We start from the raw sequence: 22,705 nt of genomic DNA on the forward strand, positions 1-22,705 counted from the left end.
TTTCCAGCCCGGAGACGAAAGCATAAAGGCTCTCAGTGTGACCGTGTTTATGTCGACTTTCAGCAACGCAGCTCCGACTAACTCGGAGATTTGAGGAAAAATATTGAGACTGTGCACATGTGTTGATTGTCTGGAGTCAAAGGGCCCACCGGTGATTTATGATACTAAAGCCATCATTTATTTTTCTTTCAACAGCAGTGCTGATAGACAGTAAACAGAATTGGGAGGGAGAGCCAAAGTTTATCTGCATTCATCTTCATATCAGACGGTCACAAGATATACAAGTTAGAATTCACACAGTACACACACACACACACATACAAACACGCAATTCTGCTGCAAACACTTATTTTATACCGAGCGGAAAATTATTATTGGGTTTAGCCTTTTACAGCCGAGCTCTTTGTTTCCCTCAGCGCTCTCATCTGAAGTGTTGATTACTCAAAGCTGCGTTTACTCGGGTTACTGCTGTTTTTAAATACATTTACATTGACTTCAGTCTGTCAATGTGAGTGTGAATGAACTCATCGGTCTCCATGTGTCAGATTGACTGGCAGCCTATCCAGTGTGTGTGTGTGTGTGTGTGTGTGTGTGTGTGTGTGTGTGTGTGTGTGTGGCCTTTCACCCAATGAATGCTGGGAAATGATCCATATCTGCAGTCTATTTAAAGAAGGGGGATTTTACTTATGATCGCTTTCCTTTTGCAAAACTATATTGCATCCTAGAAGGAACTATTCTATATTTTACTGCAGTTATTAGACGTTACAATTAACATGAGATGAAATCAGTTTGTCATGTTAAAATCTTACTGTGTACTGGGTGTTAAGAGGTATTTGATGTAGATTGTTAATAACAAATATTACACAGCATTTGGAACAAGAGTCGCATGCTTAAGTCTCCATATTTCAAACGCAAATGTAATGATTTTATTTTTATTACTGCTTCTCTGACATCAAACCAAGCAGCCTCACACTGATGCAATTACATTTAATTGGATTCGAGATTTTTCTATGTTAACACTACCAGTTGAGCTAAGGACAAATGAGTATTTGAGGCAACGTACAGCAACACAAACGTACACACATTCTGTTTGCTCTAACGGCAAAATCAAGTCTTATTTTGAAATTTAGCACCGTATCAAACCATTTAACAGGACATGAAATAAGTTTCAAATCAAATCATTAGAAGTCACCCAGTTTGCACTCCCTCAACCACACACACACACGAACACACACACACATGTGAGCACTGCATCATTTAGCCCTGCAGGTCCACTGAGATACAAGAAAGCGACCACAGTGCAGCGCTTGTTTACAGGCTAATGCATATCTCAGTAGACATGAATATGAAATCCAAGCTAGACTGAGAACACAGCTGTGTTACATTTGTCACATGCCCCCTCCCCCACACACAAGTGAGCCCGGCAGACTAGCAGGCGATAATCTTTCCTGGTTGCTCAGCAGGAGCAGGAAAGTTCAGTCATGAGGTCACGCTTGACCCGAGCTGACAAGTGACGATGGCTTACAGATCACTGTGCCTGTCTGACTGTCTCATAAACCCAAGTGACAGTGATGTACTGGGATTAGAAATCTGAATTAATGCTATCAAACACACATTACGTGACACAAACTGACTGAAGTATTCATTGTAGTTACTGTACTTCATTAGGCTTGGATCAAGTAACATTTGATAGTACCTTGAGTCATTTTAAGGTACTGGGGATCGGAGATAATTCAATCTAGAGTTATTTTGTATTTCTTCTTCATTTTCTTCTTTAACTTTTGCTCTAATTATGACTTGACTGTATGTAAATTATGTGTAGAACAGATTTCAATCAAATAGCTTGTATTCCAAATTCTTATATTATTTTAAAATCTAAATCTAAAAAATTGGAGTCACTTTCCTGCAACTCTTAAAGACTCCACACCGAATATTATTGTTGATACTAGAATTCCTTTTAATGCTAATATTTGTTCCCTTTAACTTTGAATGGTGGACTTTGCAATGTTGGTGGACTATTTGAGTATTTATTCCTCGACTGGCCTTGTTGACCCTTTTCCCAATACATGACTGAATGACAGTGATTACTGTGTGAACTGAGCAGCTCTTCATTCATTCAAGTTGTTGGGACTCTTGATTGTTGAGCTGTGAGCTGAGACACACAGATGCTTGTTTGGTCAGATCACTTGACATGGTGAGAGATCTCTTCCATCGCTGTGCCCTTCAGGCCAAGGACACACTGAAATCACAAACACAGCAGGGAGCTGAGCTGTCAAAGCCCACTAAGCAGGTACAGAGTGGCTCCTGAACTGAGTCAATAAATAACTCACCTATAAGTGAAACACATGGCTGGAAAGGCGGAGGTCTGACTGTTTATTATTGTTCATGAATGTATCTGATAAAGACCGGAGCTCCCCGGCTTCCTCGCCTCTCTTATTCCCTTATGGGAAGCACATTAACAGCAGACCAAATGGAGCCATGTTGAATTTGTATTTCTTTACTTTTGTTAATGTAGCAGAATACTAAATTATAGACAAAAGTAAGGAAAAGCTCAAACCTTTGCTCAGCATTTCCAAGATGTGTTATGAATAGAGAATACTGCACCTATACCAATACTTACAATACCATATACATTTACAAATACTGTGGAGTATCCACCTAAAGCAGCAGCAGGTAATCTACAAATCTACATTGTAAAACTGTAGCAATCTCTCATAACACATAGAAATAAGTGGACTCAACTCCACAAACTGAGTACAAAGCAACAAAGAAGTGTACTGATGCATAGGAGTTGTGTCACTATGTTAACATGCACTTTAATACTCTGATTATAACATTAACATACGTGACACAAATTGCAGTATGAGGACAATCCCCCAATTAGGCTGGAAATTGACTGAATTTTGGATTTTCACATGCAGTTTGCTAGTTTGTCAAATTCTGAGATTGTAATTTCTTCAGTTCACAGAAGTAAGAAAAAAAGAAGATAATGAATAATGAATAATTTCATGAGCAGACAAAGATTTGGTTGTTGTTGAAAAAGTGAAGTGATTCTGCAGTGAGCCAGACATCTGTGATCTCTGGTATTGTTTATATCGGACAAAGCCGCGTCTTTGGATGTGTTGTTGCTTTCCAACACTGAACAACCGATGCATTGATTTGATTTCTGCGACCAAACTGAGAAGTTTATAAGCAAGAGTGTTGTTCTTAAAATGAACCCAGCAAGTGTTTTTTTAATCTATAAATTCACTGGAAGGTAAAACAAATTATATAAGAAATGATGTACAATGTACAACAATGTAAAAATAATTTATAGAGCAAAACAAACAAAGTGTCATCGGTGCTGAAATAAAACCAACATGACTTGTAACAATTTTATTGATTCTTGATTGAAATCATAATGGAGCAACTCTATTAATCGCAAAATGTAAAACTCTGCCTAAGCCAGAAATGAAACAATTTAAAGAAGCACACAACCGCATGCAAACTAAGACAAAAGAGGTGGATTATAGGTTTAAAGCAGATCTACTGAGAAGATGATGGTTTCTGGTGGCAGGAGTGAAAGGAGTGTTCAGAGAGAGAGAGAGCAGGAGGGAGAGAGGGACAGAGAGAGAGAGAAAGAGAGAGGAACAGAAAGAGAGGGAGAGAGAGAGCAAGAGGGAGAGAGGGACAGAGAGAGAGAGAAAGAGAGAGGAACAGAAAGAGAGGGAGAGAGAGAGCAAGAGGGAGAGAGGGACAGAGAGAGGGAGAGAGCGAGCAAGAGGGACAAAGAAAGAGGGAGAGCAAAAGGGACAGAGAGAGAGCGAGCGAGAGCGAGAGAGAGAGAGAGTTTGTCGTCACGCTGCATTCACCAGCAGGCATTCATCTCCCAATCTGACCTGCATCAAGCTTTAATCCATATTCAGTCTGAAATGCACAGAATGTGGTGAACGTCGGTACGAGCCATTCTCCATTTCTGCTTCATTCATCGGTCGTCATGCTGACCTCTGACCTGTGCCACGTTGCACATCCTTAGGTTGGAGTCACTGCCTGTTTCTTGATGATGTCATCAGCTATAGGATTGAAAGTCCATGAACAAAGGCTTGTCCGTAAAAATAAATTCTGTGTGGTGTCGGAATTTCCAAGTACTTTTTATAGTACAACATAAAAAGTATAAGAAAGAAGCAAAAAAAGTGTGTTTCTGTTTCAAAACTCCGGCTTTTGTGTCCGTACCAAGTTTCCATTAAGAGAACACAGCCCAGTGCAATAACAAAGTGTTTCATTTTCTGCTCATATAAAGAAGTTTACAATCAAAACATTGAATAATTAATTGCTGACATCTGCTTTTATTCAAAGTGCTTTCATGAAAATAATGCATTACCAAGGTCAGGCCTTTTCAAAAATGAAATTTATTATGTTATTGTTATGAAACCAACCTCAATCTAAGTGATTCCAAGTGTAAGTCAACTCTATTTTACTCAGAACACAAGTTGGCCAGATAGCAGCGCCCGGAGTCTTCAGGGTGCCACGGCCCTTAAAGTCCTTTAATAATATTCAACTGCTGAACTCAACGGCTAACACGGAGAAGATCCTGATCAGCAAATGTTCAATATGTATCAGTTCAGTTCAAGGTTCCAGTGCCAGAGGCCTTTCACAGTTCAGACCTCACATTTCTGCCTCCAACAGGCTTGCAGTGAGCGGCCCTGGGTCAAGTCTGACGCCCCCCACCCCGGTCTCTGAGACTACCGGGGAGGCATTGGGGGTCCTTATGGTGAGCAAAGACAGGGATGGGGAGAAACTGGGAGTCATAGCTGTAGGGGTGAGTCCCGTGTTCCTGGCTAAGGGAGAATAGGCGTTCCTGCGGTAAGAGGGCCTCCTGAACAAGCTCTGAGCGTTCCCTGGCCTCCGCGAAGGCACAGTCCTGATACCGGACTGAGCCACGCCCGTTATAAGAGGCGGGGGATACATGAGACAGCTCGCCTCTGATGCTAAATCCTCGTGGCCGCCTTGAAACGCCTCATCGGGGAGCATTCCGATATCGGTGAAGACGGACGCCAGCGTTTGGAAACGTGGCTCCCAGTCCAGAAAGCGGTCCCAGCTGGAGCTGCGCTGGAGCTGCTCGTCTGCACACACCAGTGAACAGAGAGACTCAGAGGTAAGGCCTTCGCCGAGGGGAAGGTACCCTGTCGTCCCCGCATCATCGTCCAGGTCCCTAAGCCGGAGTACAGTAGAAAGCAGTCCTTCACCTCCTCCTTCCTCTATGAAATGGTGCAGGCTTTCTGTGCTGGCCATTCCTGTGACTAAAGATTTACTGATGGACACGATATGCTCCTGTCCTAAATCAACAGAGTGGCACAAGATGTTGTCCCTAAAGTTGGCAGAGTCCTGGATCTCTGAGGTTCTTTTCTCTTTACAAGAGGGGTGTTCATTAATCTGTTTGATCTCCGTGTCCTCCGCTGTCTCACCTTCTGCTGATCCACGGCCGCTCGAGTCCGACAGAATACATCTGGTTATGTCTGTCTTTGTCCAGCTGTTGGGGTGTTTAGAGTCCTGCAGGCAGTGGACATTTTGCAACTGGCCATTGGATCTGCTGACAGAGTCTGAGCTTCTCTTCAGGTTTGTGGCAGCGTCGTGTTTGATGGCAGCGATATGAATTTTGTACCTGAGAACCAAGGCCACAAAAAAGACAAGGACAAAAAGGGACAAGATGAGCAACACACCCACGGTGAGCATGCGCACATCCAGAGGCACGCCGGCGAGTGCCTCTCCAGAGCGGGAGATGTCCACCAACACTTGGCAGGTGGTGGTCCTGGAGTCCGACCTTGGACTGCCCGCAGACACCAGCAGCTCCTCCATGTTCTCGCTGGCGTGGCTGCCTCTTCTGCGATACACAGGGTCGGACACAAAGATAGCACCAGTTGCTTTGTTGACAGAGAAAAATGGCGACGGGTTCAGCGAGGAGTACTCCACCAGCCCGTCCACGCCTCCGTCACGGTCCATGGCCATCACGAAGCCCACCGTCTGCCCTAGCTTGGCGTCGTCAGCCAGGAGGAACTGGTACTGTCTCTGGGTGAAGATGGGGCTGAACTCGTCCACTCCCTTAACGGCGACCTGCACTCTCACTGTGGCTGCTTTGTCCCCTCGGTCCCGGGCCTCCACTATGAAGCAGTAGTCACTTTCACGTTCGTAATCAAAGGTCTGTCGGGTGTGAATGTCGCCTGTGAGGGGGTCGATGGCAAAGGCCTCCTTCCTCTCAGGGCTGCCGCTGCCATAATCCATAACGCAGGGAGTCAGGATAGAATACGTGAGCTGACCGTAAGGCCCTAAGTCTCCATCAACAGCGTGGACAGAACAGGTGTGTGTAAATGCTGGGAGGTTCTCCAACACGGAGCAATTAATAATAGGAAACATGAAACACGGCGTGTGATCGTTCTCATCCAACACGGTGATGAAGACCACCGCAAAAGCTACTTTACGACCTTCAGATGATTCAACACCATCAGACGCCTGAATGGTGAGGATGTACTTTGAGTCTTCCTCAAAGTCAAGCGATTGGTTGACCACCAAAAGGCCAGAGATGGGGTCCAGCTTCAGGCGACCTTTGCTGTTACCTGAGATGATGTCATATCGCACCAGGCCGTTGGTTCCCAGGTCAGGATCCTTGGCGCTGACCTGGACGAGTCTTGTGCCGGATAAGGTGCCTTCACTCACCTGGGCGTGATACTCTGTGCTGGTAAATACAGGCGCGTTATCGTTACAATCTGTCACCGTCACCACGACGACGGTGGAGCTGTTTAGAGGAGGACTTCCTCTATCAGACACCCTCACTGTCAGAGCGTAGCGGTCAATGGTCTCACGGTCTACAGGGTTACACAGGACAAGCTTTCCTATATTCTTCATCTGATTCTTGTAGTGAACCATGTTTATCTCCAGACAGAAGCGCTTCTCTTCATTCCCCCTGATAATGGCGTAGTCCAGGTGGCTATTTTCTGGTCCCCAGTCTTGATCGTCTGCAGACAGCGTCAGCAGGGTGGTGCCTGTGGACGTGTCCTCTGGGACGCTGAGTGTGTACGTGTCCTGCTGGAACAGCGGCGCGTGGTCGTTGGTGTCCAGGATCAGGACGTCTACGGAGGCGATGGTAGAACGGACCGGATCTCCTCCATCTCTGGCCTCAACTACGAACTGGACCAGGTTGGTGCTTGCGATGTCCTTCAGGGGCCTGCTGGTGAAAACGGACCCTGCAAGATGAATGTGTGTTTGTTGGGGTTAGGAGCAACCAAAACACTGTTCAACAGCGCTACAGGAGGTGGAATACTCTGGAAACTTGATTTATACTTACATTTATTTAATAAATGATTTTACGAATACAGGACTCAGGCCTGGATTTCATTCTCTTCTGAAAAGTTACAATGTGTTTGCTTGTGTGAAAAGTAAATCCCTGCAGCCTTTGTGGAACATCATTTCTGCATCCACTATTCTTTTTTAGACTTTTTGTTGCGTGACAATAAAGACTTGATCCATTCAGTCCAGTACTCCACACGTTTCTGGTTGTTCAGAGTGAGGCGCTACATTGGACAGTGATGCAAATTTCACTTCCCATTAGTGTCTCTCACCACACACACACATTTCTCTGATTTTACATTTTGAGTCTCAAATTTGGTAGGAGCCAATAAATCACTCTCATGTGGGAAATGGCATGCGATCCACTCCAGAGAGGTGCTGGTTCAATTCCCTCTATGATTTATCTTCACTCTCGGGTTTGGGGATGTTCTTCAACGGGACAGACTTGGCTCCTTAGTTATGCTTTATCTTAATGACCTCTAATTGGCATCTCTGCAGCTAAAACTCATCCGTGTCTCTCTCCCTGGCTACAGCGCTCACTTGTGTAGCCAAAGCTGCTACACATTATAATAACAAACTATGGATTAAAGGACAGAGTGAATACTGGAGACGATGGTTGACATGAGAGGCTGACGTGCTCATAAGCAGCCAAAGACTTTACTCTGGCATGCGACCCTTCAGCTGTTCTGGAAAAACTGATTTGTAATTGTTTGAGTAGGAGGGATGGATGTGGCAATCAGACCAGCAGACAGACAGGTCTAACTTCAATACACACAATAATACACAAACACAGACGAAAGCTGATGATCAATCTAAATCCGAACGGTTTAAAGTGATTAGTCATCATGCAGAAATACACCAGTCAGCTGTCCTTACCATTGTGTGTGTGGATGTAAAAGTGTTGTGAAGCAGAGGGCAGCAGTCTGTAGGAGATCTTCCCGTTTTGTCCCGAGTCTCTGTCGGTAGCTGAAACTGACACAACCAGCGTGTCTGCTGGGGTCAACTCTGACAGCGCCACCTAGAGGAGAGAGTAGGAATGATCTGTAGTCAGGATCAGGACACACAGATCAAACTTAACTTCACACCACTTTACTGAACTGCACCAGACTTGCATCAATTAAATTAAACTAAACAATCGAAGAGCTCAAGAATAAGATAAGTGACTTGACTAAACAAAACATCCCATAATTTCAACTCAACTAAACTAAGTGACGCTTGACAACAACAAACTCCACTAACTTAGATCTGGATAGAGATCTGACTTAAGTGAACTCAACTGGACTGGACTGAAACTTCACTAAACTAAATTAAACTAAAGCTTGTGTGTTTATGGCTTAATGACCCAAGCCACAGTTGAGGGATAATAACCATGGATACCTGATAGGAGACCTGGGAGAAGACAGGAGTGTTGTCATTGACGTCAAGCACTTGAACTTTGACCTCTCTGCTGGTCTGATGGAGGGAGTCAGAAGCCCAGACGGCCAGGGTGAACTCCCTCTGCGCCTCGTAGTCCAGAGATCGTGTCAGAGTAATAACACCGGTGTACTGGTCGATAGCAAAGCTGCTGTGGTTGCTGCTGTTGTCTGGAAAGCTGTAGGTGATGGTTGAGCTGAGGTCCACGTCATTGGCTGTCACCTGGGTGACCACAGAACCTGCTGGCAGATCTACAGATTAAGAGAAAGGGAATAGACATTTATGAATGAGTTATCATGGTGCTGTGACCTCTATTTACCCTTACTGAACCTGGGTTCCAAGAAAACACGACAAATACATAAACATGCTGATGATTATTTGGACACACAGCTAAACACACACTGTATGTTCATTTCCCAGAGAGATTCTATCATTGCAGGCCGTCACAGAGCCCGGCAGCTAATGTTTGTCTTACTCTCTGCTGTGAGCACAGGCTCCATGGGGGGGATGGCAGGGCTGTTATCATTGATGTCTACCACTTGGACCCTGACGGTGGTGGAGCCGCTGAGCGCAGGGCGCCCCCTGTCTGCTGCCTGCAGTACCAACCTGCAACATGAGGAGTGGGAACAAATTGAATAATGTGTTGATGTGTTGTGCTGGGTTACTTACAAGTACTCTCGTCTTTACAACAACCTTTAGAGAAAGCTTTTGTACTTGTTGAGTACAGTAAGCCCTTACTCAATAAGAAAGAATAGCAGAGTTCTGCTGTTGTGGTCATTCAAGAGAACACATTTAAGTTTGCTCTGAGCTCATTTGGAAAAGGAGACCAGTTTTTATAAAAATTATATGAATAAAAATGTTTTTAAGTTGTGCATTCCCGGTAAAAGGAATCAAATCTAATGTTTTGTTAAAATTGAATTAAATAAATTAATAAAAATAAACAAACTGAAATAGCATGGTGCGATTGGTGTTATCTGCAATGCATGACAAAAATGTACGTAATCTGTTTATACAAACTAATTCTTTGTATGTATTCACATAGAAATCAACACAGTCAAGATGCAATGTTCCTCCTATCACTATGACAACATGAAGCTGTTATTTACTACTGTTAATTATTCATAACTTGTGAGTGACAGAACCTGAATGTTCAAGCAGGCACACACTAATCTTGACCTTCTATATGTATAAATGTTATGCTTGCATTACAGAGATGAAGCAGTAAAGTGGGCGTACTTGTATGAGGCGATGATCTCGCGGTCTAGTAAAACATTAGTAGCAAGGATTCCCCGCACAGAGTCCAGGATGAATGCATCGTTCAGGTTACCGGACACGATGGAATACTCAATCTGCCCGTTTGCACCGCTGTCAGGATCCGACGCAAACACCTGCAGGATATAAAAGATTCACGGCAATAAAAAGATATCGCAGTCAAATAACGTGTAATATGTCATAGTGTGTATCTCTGACTTGTGCATCTATTTACCTGCATGACATAGGTGTTGTGGACTTGCCGTTCCCACACAGCTGTCCTGTAGTTGCTGCGTTCAAACACTGGTGCATTGTCATTGATGTCCAGCAGGCTGATGGAGACCCTACAGTGGGCCGCTGCCTGCAGCCCGTTATCAGCCAGGACCACCAGCTGGATCCGACCACTCTGCTCAAAGTCCAGAGCGTCATCTGTCTGTACCCGGATCTCCCCTACATGAAGGGGAAGGAATACAAACAAGATTTAACAAGATCACATCACAACATCATTACATCATTTACATATTAATACAGAATATCAGATATAGTGTTTAAGGGAAATAATGTAAGGGAAGAGACACACGGAAAATACAAAAAGAGGCTAGAATGGCTGGAGTCCCTCACTGGAGGGTTGATGATGTTGATGAGGAAGAAATCAGAGATTATTTCTGGAGAGCTTTGTGGAAAATAACATGGATGAATGACTGAGATGAATTTGAGCCATTAACAAAACTCCAATGAGGATGAAAGCAAATTTGAAGTCTCCGTAAATACTTTATAAGAATTCCAGCTGCTAATTGTGAGCATTGGATTGAACTCCAGAGTAAACAGGGAGGGATGGATGGAAAGATACAGGACTTTATGTTTTTAGAAAGGCATGAAAACATCTTGTCTTACCGGTGTTACGATTGATGTTGAAAACTCGATTCTCATTGCCAGTAAATATGCTGTATGTGATCGTCAGTCTGTTGGTTTGGTCACTAGCTTCAACCGTTGCAATCCAGGTACCTTTACAGAGACAGAAAGTGGATCACAGCTTTGTGAAGAGTTTTATCTTGTGAGTGAAACATTACGGAGCCGTGCTGTGGTAACGTACCGGCTCTGCTGTTCTCCATGACCGTGGCATTGTACACTTTGCTTGTGAACCTCAGTCCTTCCTGTTGTCCCTTCATGTGGACAAAGACCAGGCAGGCAGAGGTCAGTGAGGGTTCTCCTTGATCTGAAACCACAACCTGTAACTTCCTCCCTGAGAAACCTGCCCTGACCTTCCTTCTCAGTGAAACCTCTCCTGACTCGCTGTCGATTGCAAACATTCTGTCCTCCTCCGTGAAGCTAAACCGCACCGTTCCATTCTCTCCCTGGTCACTGTCTGTTGCTGTTACCGTGGTGATTATCTGGTTTGGTGGAGTCTGTGTAGAGACCCACGTGTTGATGGGATTCAGGCCACACACTGGCACATTGTCGTTCACATCCTCCACCTGTACGGTCACGGAGGCCACGGAGCTCAGAGGTCCCTGAGTGCAGCCATCAGTAGCCACAGCTTTCATTGTGTACTGGGCCCTGCTTTCCCTGTCCAGAGACCTGGTGGTGTGGATCACTCCTGTGGAAGCGTCCACAGAGAACGTCCCATGGCTGCTATCCTCTGTCAGGGAGTAGGTAACTTCCCCATTGGGCCCCTTGTCACCATCCAGAGCACTAAGACGCAGGATCTCAGTCCCTGCAGGCAGGCCCTCCCTGATGGAGACCTGGTAGTGGCTCTGGGTGAAGGAGGGGATGTTATCATTCTGGTCCAGGAGCACCAGCTGGAGCTCGGTGGAGGAGCTGAGCGTGTTGGGGCCGCAGTCACGGGCCTGTATGGTGAGTGTGTAGTTCTCCATCTCCTCCCGGTCCAGGCCCTCTGTGGTGCTGACAGCACCTGTGTGAGTGTCGATGGTGAAGCGGCCCCTGTAGTCCTCACCTAAAGAAGTATACAGACGCACAACATTAGCCTGTAATGCAAAGGTTGTAAAATGTATTCCAATATGGGCAAAATTTGTGTAAACCATTCTGAGACACTCTTCCTAACCAGCCCATTATTCAATAGAGTATAAACCCTTGGCTCTAACAGGTTGAGGTGTGTGGAGCGCTGTTTAGGTTCCTCACCCAGGATAGAATAGAGTATGGTGCCATTTTCTCTGAGGTCTGGGTCAGAGGCCTGGGCGGTGTGGACGACTCCGGGCGGCAGGTTCTCTGGCACGCTGACGAGGGAGGATGACTGCATGAACTCTGGAGCGTTGTCATTGACGTCCAGCACAGAGCAAAGCACTGTGGCTGTACCAGAGAGAGGCCGAGTGCCACTGTCACGAGCCTGGACTGAGCACAAACAAGGCAAGGCAGCAACACATGAGGGCCTTTGACAATCATATATTTTTTAAATACAATGAGGTTTTGAATGTCGTGGAATATTCTCAACCCACAACATCAAAGTAGCACTTCAAGATAAAGCATTAAAATCCTTCAAATTGGAATAAACCACAGCTGTGTGTTACCTCTGAGAGTGAAGTGTTGGTGCTGCTCTCTGTCCAGGTAGGAGCTGGTGCTGATCAGACCGGTGTGAGGGTCGACGCTGAAGAGCTCGTAGCCAGGACCCGGCAACAAACTGTACAGCACCACAGCGTTCTCCCCTGAGGGATGGACACACAACGCTCAAGCTTTACACAGCTGGAAAGGACTGAATAGAGATGCAGACCAATATCACACACAATGTCTGAACGAACCCAGCCCAAAGGCAAAACTCCCAAAAAACAATGAGGACGACAACGAAACCTTGAGAGAGAGCTGAAGGTGGGAAAGATGTAAATTACAAAGAGAACAAAGGGTGTAAATTAATTAGGTTGATAAGAACAATATGATGTCATTTTCATCTGAACTAATAAAGTTTGTTTTGGAAAATGATGGCTTATAAAGATTCCTGTATTTGTCCGTGGAACCAGAGGCCAAACCGATACACATGTAGTTGACACAGTGAAGCCCAGGGTACACAGAGTAATGTAAGGTTAGCTGTCATGGTCACTGATACTTCACGTCTCCTCTGACTGACTCCAACACTTGGAAACTGGATACAGAGACCAACGCAGGCTGAAAACAATGCTCATCTTTGGGGAGTGTTGGTGAAAGCAGCAGAAATGATAATCAAATCAGACCGGAGGGGGGAGCGGAGTGAGCGGTGTTGCAGGTTCCAGATGAGGCTGCTGGGGGAGACGGATGAAGAGGCACACATGGCTCGGATTATGGAAATCATCATGCGAGAGGATCTTTTAAATCTCCCAGAGGAGCTGTGTGCTTGCTGTTTTTGGATAAGTCTCACCCACTAAGAATGTCCGCTCACCATGAAAGCCATCCTGTCCTCACACACGCTCTGCATCGCATGTGCCAGCCAGATTTTAAATAAGAGTCCTACTGTCAACGCGAGGAGTCGAAGCCCCCCCACCCGCCGTGATCAACATGCTAACATAAACAGGCTGATGTGTAGATTTGTGAATCTGTTTTGGGTAATCATACATATTGGCGGCGGTCGCTTGTTGAATGATGAGATGATTTCCCGTCTCCCCGCCCAATCCTCTCTCTGTGTATTACCTGAATCCATATCTGAGGCAGAGACCCTGATCACCGGCTCTCCCGCTCCTCTGTTCTCCACCACGCTGGCATTGTAGACGCGCCGCTGAAAGACGGGCGGCTGGTCGTTCACGTCCTCCACCTGCACCGCCAGGTTCTGCGTGGAGGAGAGCGAGGGCCGCCCCCCGTCCTCCGCACGGACGGTGAGCCGGTGCCAGCGCTGGGTCTCGTGGTCCAGAGGGGCCGAGAGAAACAGAAGTCCTGCAGAAGATGGAAGACTGTGAGTAAGATGGAGATACTGTATGTCTGCTGTATATCATGATAAACGTACGAGGGATACATGGAAAGTCTCTTGAGCCATCGGGAATCATTCTATACTTCATATTTGTGGGTAATTTTAAATTAAAGCTGAAAAATGTTTCTTTAATTTAACAGAAATCAGGCTGATCTTTGTAGACTTTTGTTGTTTAGGTGAATGTATCTCAAAGCTTACGTATGGAAGGATTGGGATTTAACCTCTTCATCTCTCACTGATTCATCGATCAAACTTGCCTGTTTCCTCCTCCAGAGTGAAGACTCCGTTCTCGTTGCCTGCCACGATCACATAGGAGATGAAGCCATTTTCAGCGAGGTCTCCATCCATGGCCTCCACATGAAGCAGCAGACTGCCCACTTCTGCGTCCTCCACCACCTGGACGGTATCAGGCGATATGAACACCGGGCGGTTATCATTCGCATCAAGCAGGAAGACCTGAGCCGTCACTGACGCCAGCTTACGCTCCTCTTCCCTCCTGGCCTGGTCAGTGGCCATCACTGTGAAGGCAAAGCTGGGAGTGGTCTCGCGATCTAAGGGCGTCACTACGGTCAGGCGTCCGGTGTGAGGGTCGAGATGAAAGGGGAAAGGTGACGATGACCCGCTGGGCCCCATTTCGGGGTCAAAGGTGAGGGAGTAGCGGAGGGCGCTGTTAGTGAAGGTGCCATCGGCATCTTTGGCATTGAAAGCGAACGCCAGAGCTCCAACTGCGGCGTCCTCCCTCAGACCGAACGTCACCAGTTTATCTTGGAACCAGGGCGTGTGATCGTTCACGTCCTCCACCATCACACTCACCAGCACCGACGTGTTCAGCCCAGGAGAGGGCGCCGCGTCCTCAGCTCGCACCAGCAGGAAGTACTGCGTGGTCGACTCAAAGTCCAGCGGCTGGTTGACATATATGTCGCCGCGGGAGCTGTCGATACTGAAGTGAACGTTGCCGTCGCCCTCGGTGATGGAGTAATGGAACTTTCCTTTTTCTGTTACAGCAGCAGAGCCGATGACGGTCGCAGGCTCCACGTCCTCTCTGATGTAGAAATGTCTCACAGCATGGAGGTCCGACTTGGCCTCCACACCATGGACCTGCGGGAAAACAAGCACATTTACTTTAGTACAATACATTTAGTACTTGAGAAGGCTGTAAACCACAGTGTGCTGTGTACCTGTACGTGTACGGTAGCTGTGTTCTGCAGAGGCGTGTCTCCGCTGTCTCTGGCAGTAACTCTCAGGGTGTAGTGTGGTCTGATGCTCTGTGGAAAGAGCGCTGTTGTCCTGATGTCTCCGCTCTTACTATCAATCTCAAAGTGTCCACGGCCGTCATCTTCAAGAACAAGTGAGAGGTGTGAAGACTCAGAAAGCCTTCAGTACATAAGATGAAACTGTAAAACACTCAGAACTCACCGGAATCCAAAGAGAAAGTAACCGTTCCATTTTCTCCTGCATCCGAGTCTTTGGCGAACATGTTAGCCACCAAAGATCCTGTTGGCAGTCCGGCCCAGATCTGTAACCAAGAGGTCAACATCACGGCACGCGTTTAATAGATCTCAATGTGACACACACACACAGACATAACACACACGGTGAGGTGGTGTGTAGCACCGCGTACACACAGACTCCCGCCTGAAATCACACCGACCTGAACGTTGAGCTCTTTGTTGGCGGGCAGCCGTGTAAACTGTGGCGCGTTGTCGTTGACGTCAGTGACCAGGATGCAAATGGCGGCGGTGGCATTGAGCCGAGGGTGACCCTGGTCAGTCACCATCACCTCCAGGCGGTGCTGCCCACGCTGCTCCCGGTCCAGTGCCACCCAGTTGATGATCTCACCTGGATGAAGAGAGAGAGAAAGTTCAGGACTCGCGCATTTGCCACCGGTGTAGAGGAACCAAATGGAAACACTGGGAGAATGTGTAGTTTTACTTCACTACACACTACTGGAATAGCACAAACTTTGACTCCACAATTTTTGTATAAGTAATAGAATCAAGTCAGTGTGGACCAAAAAGCGTGGGAGCTGCCAGCTAGAAGGTTGGGGTTCGGTGCCTTGCTCAAGGGCCAAGGTGCCGAACCCCAACCTGCTCCACGGGTGCTGACTGCTGGCTGCTGGCTGCCGTGGCTGCAGTGCCCCCTCCGGAGCATGTGTGTGTGTATATAGGAGGGGGGCGCAATTTCAGATGTGTGTGTGATTTACATTGTGTGTTGTGTAAAAACTGCATGTATTCTGAAATATAAATGGATTCTAAGGATTTTTACCCGTTTTTGCATTGATGCGGAAGAACTTTCCATCGGAGAGCAGGTGGTAGGACAGCTGGGCATTCTTCCCAGAGTCTGCATCCACAGCCTTGACCATTCCCACCAGTCCTTGCGGCGATGAGCCCTCTGACACTGTGAAGTAGGAAACCTCAGCGCTGAACACCGGGGCATTGTCGTTGATGTCCAGCACCAGCACGGTGACGGTAGCTGTGGCGGTGGTGTTGGTCGGCGTAGCGTCCCCGGCTGTGGCCAACACTCTGAAACGAAACATGGGCTCCGTCTCGTAGTCCAGACTGTGGGAGAGATACAGCCATCCGCTCTTTGGGTGAACCCGAAACGGGGCAGGAGGGAAGCCCGGTTCTGCCTCTAAGGCGTAGGTGAGGCCTGAGGTGGACGTGTGAGCTCCGCGGCTCCGTTGCGCCCTCACTTGGATGACCCGTGCATCTTTCCGGTAGCCTTCTCCGATCTCCACCTGGTAGGCTAATGTCTCGAACGCCAGTGTGTCTTCAGCAGTGGTGTGGTCCACCATGATGGTCAGGGTCAGAGTGGAGCTGAGCGATGGTTCTCCTTCATCTTTAGCCAGGATTTCAAGGCAATACCTCTGCTGATTGTCCACCTGTAAACTCCGATTTAACGTCACTGTCCCGAGGATGCCATCTACAACAAAAACTGCACTTTGGCTACTTTCCCCTGAGTTGAGGTGATACTGCAACCTTCCGTTGGCACCAGTGTCATAATCGTGTGCGTGGGCGATGAATAACACTGTTCCTGGAAGTGTGTTCTGTGACACCGTGATGCTTTCACTGATCTTGGGGAAGACTGGAGGGTTATCGTTAACGTCGGCGATCGTGACGTTGACTTGGGTGGTGCTGTAAACGGGAGTGGTGCCGGTATGAGACTGAAGAACCAGCAGCACGTACGGCTGGGACTCACGGTCCAGGGGCTTGGTGGTGATGATCAGGCCAGATTTTGGATGGACAGAGAACAAACCCTGAGGGTCTCCAGAGGAGATCCGGTAGGACAAAGACTCTCCAGACTCTGAGAAGACAAAGACATTTAACTGTAGCTATTATAATTTATAAATATTTGTTCACAACATTCACACCTAATTTCAGCGCTGTCCTAGCATGTCTCAGAGCATCTTCAATCAAAGCTTTGTCAATCATGTCTCGTGTTTGGAGTCGAGGGAGTAGGACAGCAGGGACAGAGGAGGAGGAAGTGTTTCTTGTCTTCTCTGTGATTCCACCTACGCTACAATCTCACAGACTGCTGCTTCTATTGACCACAAACTGATTAGGAGATAGAAGCAGCAGCAGTTCATCAAGGGTGCCTGACTTCTGTTGGTGCCCAGTTTGCGATGAAGCTTTAATCTGTTAAATGATTAGACAATCCTAAATGACAGGACAAGGCTTTAGTTGTTGGAGGGAATCAGTGGACTTGGAGACACCAAGAGGGCAATCCAGGACAACATGGACAGCTTGGATCACATGGAGGAGAGTCCCACCTGCAGGACCTCAGATCTAATGGACTGATCTTCTCTACTCTCTCAGAAAGCTACCATATGCCATCCAACAGTGGATATGACCCTCTAAAAACATTGTTACAATATAATGAGCGACTGTCTCACTGTTCTCCCTTCTGCTAACTGTTCATGGGTATAAAGTGGATTAAAGATTAAACCCTGCAAGCCTGCCTCTTCACGTCTGGAAGGAGATAAACGATTTAAGCACGTAACAAAGCTCACTCAATTGTTTGTGTCATAATCCTCCATTGGGCTAAATCAACAGATTACTGTAATAATACTTGGCATTAAGCGTATGCACAGACATTTTGTGATGAAATTCAATTAAGTAATTCTCTGTAACATCTCATCTTGGTCAGGGTAGGGTTAGGGTTAGGAGTTCACTCACTTTCCGGGTTGATGGCCTTCACCGTGCCCACAGAGGTTCCAGCAGCAGCGTCCTCGGGAACAGCAAAGGTGTAACGTGACCTCTCAAACACAGCCGGGGCCTGAGCGCTCCGCACCACATTGATGGTGACCTCTGCCGGTCGAACTGAGGCCCGACCTTCGCTGTCCTGCGCCGATATGTAAAGCTTCACGCTGGCCGTGTCCAGGTGGGTCAGAGCTGAGGTCAGGTACAGCGTTCCTACAGGGAGAGAAACAAAGAGTTCAAGTTTTTGTTACATTGTTGATTGAAACATCGGCCAATAGAGATTTATTATATTGTGTTGTATTTATTGTCTCGGTGTCTTCATCATTTCTTTCTCTTCCAGTAATGCGGAAGGACTGATGGACTGTCTTAGATGTTAATCCAAGAATGCTGTCTATACCTGTTTGTTTATCCAGTGAGAACAGATTGGACATGTCCCCGAGCATGATGTCATAGGTGACCTGTCCAAACCTGCCAGAGTCTCGATCAGTGGCGATGACATTGAGGATCTCTGTGCCGGCCTGTGTGTGGCTGCTGATGCTCACTGAATACAGCTCAGGGTTGAACACGGGCAAGTTATCATTTAGGTCCTCCACCTGGATGTGGACGTAGGTCTGAGCGCTCAGTCCTCCCTAAGCATGAGAAGAATCGATTTTTGTCAGAAGATGTTATAGCAACTTTACTCAGTTGACTAAATGCAACCTAAGGATGTTGGAATTACTATGACGGATGTTTGCCCTGCTGCGTTTTACTCACTGGATCTTCAGCTTTGACCAGGATGTCATGGACTGTCTGTCCTGTATCTCGGTCAATGTCCTGCGAGATGCACAGCTCGCCGCTCTCTGGGTTGATTTGGAAGAGAGGATGTTTGTCCTGCTGGTCAAACCCATCAGACAGAGAGAAGTGCAATGTCCCAAACTCAGGGCTGTCTGCATCTGAAGCAACAACCTACAGAGAAGAACCTTTCATTAAGATCCTACAAATACATGGGATATATGTAGTGTAATAATCTATCAAATATGAGTCGTATTGCCTCTACTCCTCTACACTCTGGACTGTATGGATTCCATTGTTTCTAGGTGAAACACTCTTTCTCAGCCAAGCCACCAAGGTGAAGTCGCACCTTCATAGAGCTACTTTCATCTTTTACTGCACATTAAGACGGTGACTCATTTTTACAGTGAGAGCGATCACTTCTGCTGTCATAAAGGTGATATCACCATGGACTTTGATCATCCTGATCACAGGATGTATCAGAGTCATGGGTCAAAGATTAGGAGTGGAACACACCCCAAACACTTCTCAAACATTCAATCTGGGGACTTGTACTTGTACTTCTCTTATTAAAGGTTTGTTTATAGGTTCAAATTGTGTTGGCTGTGCTTTAACTATACCGTTACTTGTTTAACTTTTTTGTTCAGGCAAAAGTCAGTCAGAGTATAACCGTCAAAGAAATCTTTGTTTGGGAAAATGTAAACTCTTCCAGGTTTTTTCAGTGTTGTGAGAGTTTAGATTGTAAAGATGACTCAGCAGAACTACACCGCCATTATTATTTACTGTGCAACTGAATTGGATATCAAACATGGCTGATGGTGTTTTGCAGAATAAGACCTCTGTTGTAGGCTTCAGCTTGTGCCAGGCTATGATAGTGTGGTACCAGGCATCACATCTGTCATATCAAAGCCACATTTAGTCTGTGTGTGTGTGTGTGTGTGTGTGTGTGTGTGTGAGTGTGTGTAAAGCAGCCAGTGCCTTTGGGAGGAACACTGTTGTCTTTGTGTCCAGACAAAGAAGAGTACTTATACCACTCAGACTCAGTGAGAGAGAAAGAAAGAGAAATTGAATTGTCCACAATTGAGACTTCTTGAAGTGCTTGATAGTCGCTGTTTGGCACTCAAATGTGAGCTCAGTAGCTCCTAACACACCTGAGCAAACTCTTTCTATACTATATCTGACTGTAAGGCTGAATATATCCCAACATACTTGTAAGAAGCAGCTTCCAATCTGACTGTGCTCCGGGATGGAGACGTTGTACAGCTGCTGCTGGAATACAGGGTCATTGTCATTGACGTCTTCGATCACCACGGTGACCGTAGTCGTGGATGACAATGCCGGTTCCCCTCCATCCACCGCAACCACCAGGAGCCACACCTCCACCTCTCTCTCCCTGTCCAGTGTGGCAGCCGTGGTGACCAGGCCCGACTCAGGGTCGATGCTGATCAGACTGTCCTGACTGGATCTGAGGATGGAGTAGGTCACATAGGCGTTGACGCCATCATCTGCGTCTCGGGCCTGCATCAGGATGAGGGAGCTCCCTTGGGGAATGTCCTCAGAGACGGTAACAGTGTAGACATCCTTCTCAAACACCGGGTGGCAGTCGTTGGTGTCGGTGACCTTGAGGAGAAGAACCTTCTCGCTGCTCAAAGGGGGGCTCCCCACATCTGACGCCAGCACCTTGAGCTCATACAAATCCTTTTCTTCCCTGTCGAGCTCAGCATTAACACATAAAGCGTACAGGAAATCATCCGTCTGCTTTAAGGTGAATTTCCCTTCCCCGCCCTCCAGTGTGACCGTCACCCTCTCGTCCTCAAAGTCTGGGTCTGACACTGATATTCTGGCCACATAGTCCCCAACGCCTGCTGCCTCCGACACCACTGCATCTCCTGTCTCACTGAGGAACAGAACACTGATGGATGGGTTGTTGTCGTTGATGTTTAGCACCTTCATGCCTACAAAGGTGCTACTGTACTCAGGCTGAGCACCGCCGTCTCTTGCTCTGACGATCAACTCGTGGAAAGACTGCGTCTCAAAATCAAGCGGCTTGTTGAGGTAAATCACCCCAGTGGTTTCGTTGATGAAGAAAACCTCATTGGGGTCACTTTGGCGCCTGTTGATCTCATAAGTGAGTCGGCCATTGTCATCTTTGTCGAGGTCTGTGGCGTGCACCTGACACACAGAGGACATCACAGGCGCATCCTCGGGCACCAGGGTGTGATACTCAGTCTGGTTGAAGACGGGAGGGTTATCATTCTCATCCAAGACACCAATGGTCACCTGAAGTATCCCTGTCCTGGCAGGGATCCCGCCATCGAAAGCCTGAACGGTCAGAGAGTAAAAGTCTCTCGTCTCTCTGTCTAGCTTTCTTACGAGGACGAGGTCAAGGTTGAGGTTATCAGATCCATTTCGATATTCCAAATGGAATAACTCCAACATCTCGCTCTCTGTGATTCTGTATCCTTGGGTTCCAAACTCACCCTCATCTGGGTCTTTGGCACCCTGAAGTTGAAAGCGACTTCCTATGGGAGATAACTCTGATATTTCTAGGTGATACTTGTCAGGGGTAAAAACAGGAGCATGGTCGTTCACATCTGTCACCACTATTGTCATTCTGATCATCTCTCCGGTGAGAGTGGCTGCGACAAATTCATACTTATCTCTGCTCTCCCTGTCCAAAATCACCGCCGTGGAAATAACACCAGTGTCCGCATCGATCACCAAATCTCTGAAAACGTAAGAGTCTCTGCTTTCTGAGATGAAGAAGCCAGTGCTTGGCAAACTTAAACCCGCGCCGATGTCTCCCACGATGGTTTTCGCGGGTAATCCTTCTTCAACCGTGAGCGTCCGGTTGCGCACCTGTCCGAGTGCGCGCGCCCACAGTAGCCACATGAGCAGAGTTTGAAGCGACCAACGGGTGACATTCAAGCGAGACATTCCTCCTTCACGCGTGGCTCCAAAGCTCTGGTTTCTGGGTCAAAGCCACGCTACATATCTCCGCGTCAAAAAGTCAAAACTCGCGGAGGTCTTGGAGCAACACTCAACACAAAAAATAGAGAGAAGCGCCGTGAGAGCGGATAGTAGCAAGGCATGATTTCCGGAGCATTGTGATGGAGTTCAAACCCGCAGCCTGCGCGCTACTAACACTAACACAAACCCCGCGTCCTCCTCCACACATGAAAGCGCTGAATGCCCGCAGCGCGTCCAACTGTGTGTGGCGTGAACACACCTCCTCCAATCTTAGGTTGATCGAGACCCATCTGTGTCCAGGATTGGCCAAGATTTAATTTAGGCCGACAGATTACCAGCGTCAATATGTCACGTTTTACCTGTTGGAAGTGACAAAGTGTGGCAGAAACGAATGAAAGATACAGATAAAACCCGAGGATCGTATTGTGCAGGCTCAGAATATTCGCAGTGATCTGTAACACCGACTATAATAAAGTGAGAACGTAGAATGATAAGGGCAAACGATTAAACGGGTAGATAAAGTCTACAAGTTTGGCAAAGGGCCATATTGCGCTGCCATGTCTCCCCCTAGTGGAACAAATGATAACTGCAAGATCATACGCCTAAATGTATTCACTTTCACGAGTTGATCTGTTGACGCACCTTTCTACTCATGTTTAGTGTCAGTGCTGTTGTTGTTGACCACATTTACTCGTGAGGGAGAACAGGAGGTAATTAATAACATTAATTATGGCTCCATTCCATGTAGGTGAGCCAATAAACTGAGCCAGCAAACCTCAGCATGAACAGCACCATGGAACTGGAACACCTAAATGGAATACGTTTACATTCATAATTGTGTCCAAGCTCTACAACTACACCGAATATGATAACAGGATCCCTTTGGATGATTCAG

General features: G+C 46.9%; 1 protein-coding gene across 1 annotated transcript; it reads right to left on the reverse strand.

Annotated features, from left to right (window-relative positions):
* Positions 1-3,344: 3,344 nt before the first annotated feature.
* Positions 3,345-22,008, reverse strand: dchs2 (dachsous cadherin-related 2). Its single transcript, XM_076145706.1, has 20 exons — positions 20,050-22,008; positions 18,823-19,014; positions 18,467-18,698; positions 18,046-18,282; positions 16,136-17,173; positions 15,522-15,709; positions 15,287-15,386; positions 15,049-15,206; positions 14,128-14,968; positions 13,597-13,836; positions 12,510-12,644; positions 12,124-12,333; positions 11,078-11,938; positions 10,879-10,989; positions 10,220-10,434; positions 9,970-10,121; positions 9,209-9,339; positions 8,698-8,984; positions 8,197-8,338; positions 3,345-7,217 (listed from the first exon to the last, which is right to left on the reverse strand). Exons 1-20 carry the CDS (start codon positions 21,775-21,777, stop codon positions 4,645-4,647), a joined length of 9,771 nt encoding a protein of 3,256 aa, XP_076001821.1. The 5' UTR covers positions 21,778-22,008; the 3' UTR covers positions 3,345-4,644.
* Positions 22,009-22,705: the final 697 nt, after the last annotated feature.

This window comes from Genypterus blacodes, unplaced genomic scaffold (genome assembly GCF_046128005.1).
Source record: "Genypterus blacodes isolate CSIRO-AG114 ecotype Tasmania unplaced genomic scaffold, CSIRO-AGI_Gbla_v1 ptg000030l_1, whole genome shotgun sequence".
In the NCBI taxonomy this organism is placed as follows: Eukaryota; Metazoa; Chordata; class Actinopteri; order Ophidiiformes; family Ophidiidae; genus Genypterus; species Genypterus blacodes.